The 1,670-nt window shown below is 42.7% G+C and overlaps 1 protein-coding gene across 1 annotated transcript in view; it reads left to right on the top strand.

Annotated features, from left to right (window-relative positions):
* CSUI_006530 (tetratricopeptide repeat-containing protein) overlaps positions 1-1,670 on the top strand; it is a gene marked incomplete at its 3' end in the record, with an annotated part of 16,731 nt that overhangs the window by 8,876 nt on the left and 6,185 nt on the right. The window contains exons 8-9 of the mRNA XM_068066686.1: positions 553-643; positions 1,476-1,597. Coding sequence (XP_067921334.1) covers positions 553-643; positions 1,476-1,597 — 213 coding nt within the window. The remainder of the gene's footprint in view (positions 1-552; positions 644-1,475; positions 1,598-1,670) is intronic.

The following is a 1,670-nucleotide window of genomic DNA, read 5'->3' as shown; positions in this document are numbered from 1 at the left end:
ATGTATATCTATACATATATCTATATATATCTACATTTATCAGGGTACTTGTTTCACCGTGCCCAGGAGAGCAACCGTGTATCTATGAAGTCCTCAGGATCATGGAGATGCAAGCCTGGGTGTACATACACTGATGTATGGCCTTCTGTGTCTCTACGGCCCACCATCATCGGTCTCTTGCATACTCACTCGGCAGGTGTTTACAGAAGAGACTTCTCTTCTTTTCAGAGTCTCCTTACAGTCCATTATCAGTAGATCTGAGGAGAGAGCTGACACTTTCTCTCCTTTGTATAGGTTTCTTTCTCCCGTTTCTCTTCCTGTTCTCAATCGTTTCAAATACTCATACGTCTTTTTCTTTGCTATACGAGACTATATGATCGCAGTGTACATACGGGACTCCTTCCCTTGCATCCAGGGGGTGATTGGCCTTACTGCTGCTTTGTCTTTTTCATCGTCTTCTTTCTCAGTGTGTCTGCAGGAAGTAATGCTGTCTCCTTTCTTTCTATGCATGCATTGAGCTTCAATGTCTTTTTCTGCGGTTGACTTTAATAGATCTCCATACAGCCTAGACTATGTTGAAGATCTCTCTCACATTTACTTCATGAGAAAGCAACGTGAGGAGCTCGGAGAACTCGTAAAGAAGGTACGTGCTGATCTCTCAGAGACCGATAGACTTACATGTGTATCTAAGGCGTGCGTATCCTATACATGGAGAGATGTGTAAATAGAGCTCTCTTTTTTCTGCCTCTCCCTTCTATCCCAAGCAAAGAGAAGTTCGTACACTCATCTTCACTAACGCCTACGTCTTCATCTCTTTCCCCCCACGACATATACATATATATGTACATACATGCATGTGTGCATGCCTGTGTGTACGTTGAGGAGGACTGGTATATATATGTATACTATATCTAGATATATGTTTGTGTGTTTTCTGAGTAAGTAAAGAGCGAGTGAGAGAGGAAGGCGAAAGCAGAAGATTTCTTGAGAGAAAACTCTGACCCTGCCCCCCAGTAGCGCTGCTGTTCTGCTGCTGAGAATGTCTAACCAAATGCCTTCCCGAGTATAAGCCGGCTTACTTGCCTACACTCATCAGGCAGTTTCTCCCTACTCGTTCTTGCCTGTTTCATATATCTCAAGGTCCTTGGAGTACCTCTCTCTCTATATATATGTATATATGTATATATATTTATATATGTATATATGTATATATGTATAGATAGGGAATAGAAGCTCAGTTGTCTCTTTCTGTTTTCTTGTCAAGAGGTGTCTTGGCGTACATGCAAACACCTGCCATTCTCTCCCTCTATTCGTCCTTCTGTTCTCTAGGTTTACATATACATATATGGATCTGCTTGGGCGGCATGCGTGCATTCTTCAGGCTTGTAAGCATGAAGTTACGGATATGTACATCCATACATACCTATTCTCTTCCTCTTCTTTTTCTTCCTTGTTCTTGTCTTCTGTTCCTTCAGTGCTATGCGGTAGATCCTGAGTCTTCTCAAACTCTCTGCGTCTTAGGAAATTTTCTCTCAGCTCATGGTGACCATCCTAGTGCTGTACGTGCTTTCAAACGGGCAACTCTCCTCGCACCTAAGTAGGACTCCTTTCTCTCGTCTTTCATTCCTCTCTCACTTCTCGGTGGAGAGAGCTCTATCTATCTATCTATC

The sequence above is a fragment of the Cystoisospora suis genome (genome assembly GCF_002600585.1).
Source record: "Cystoisospora suis strain Wien I chromosome Unknown contig_3318, whole genome shotgun sequence".
In the NCBI taxonomy this organism is placed as follows: domain Eukaryota; phylum Apicomplexa; class Conoidasida; order Eucoccidiorida; family Sarcocystidae; genus Cystoisospora; species Cystoisospora suis.
Note: the sequence above shows the minus strand (reverse complement) of the source record. Positions and strands in the feature narration are given on the sequence as shown.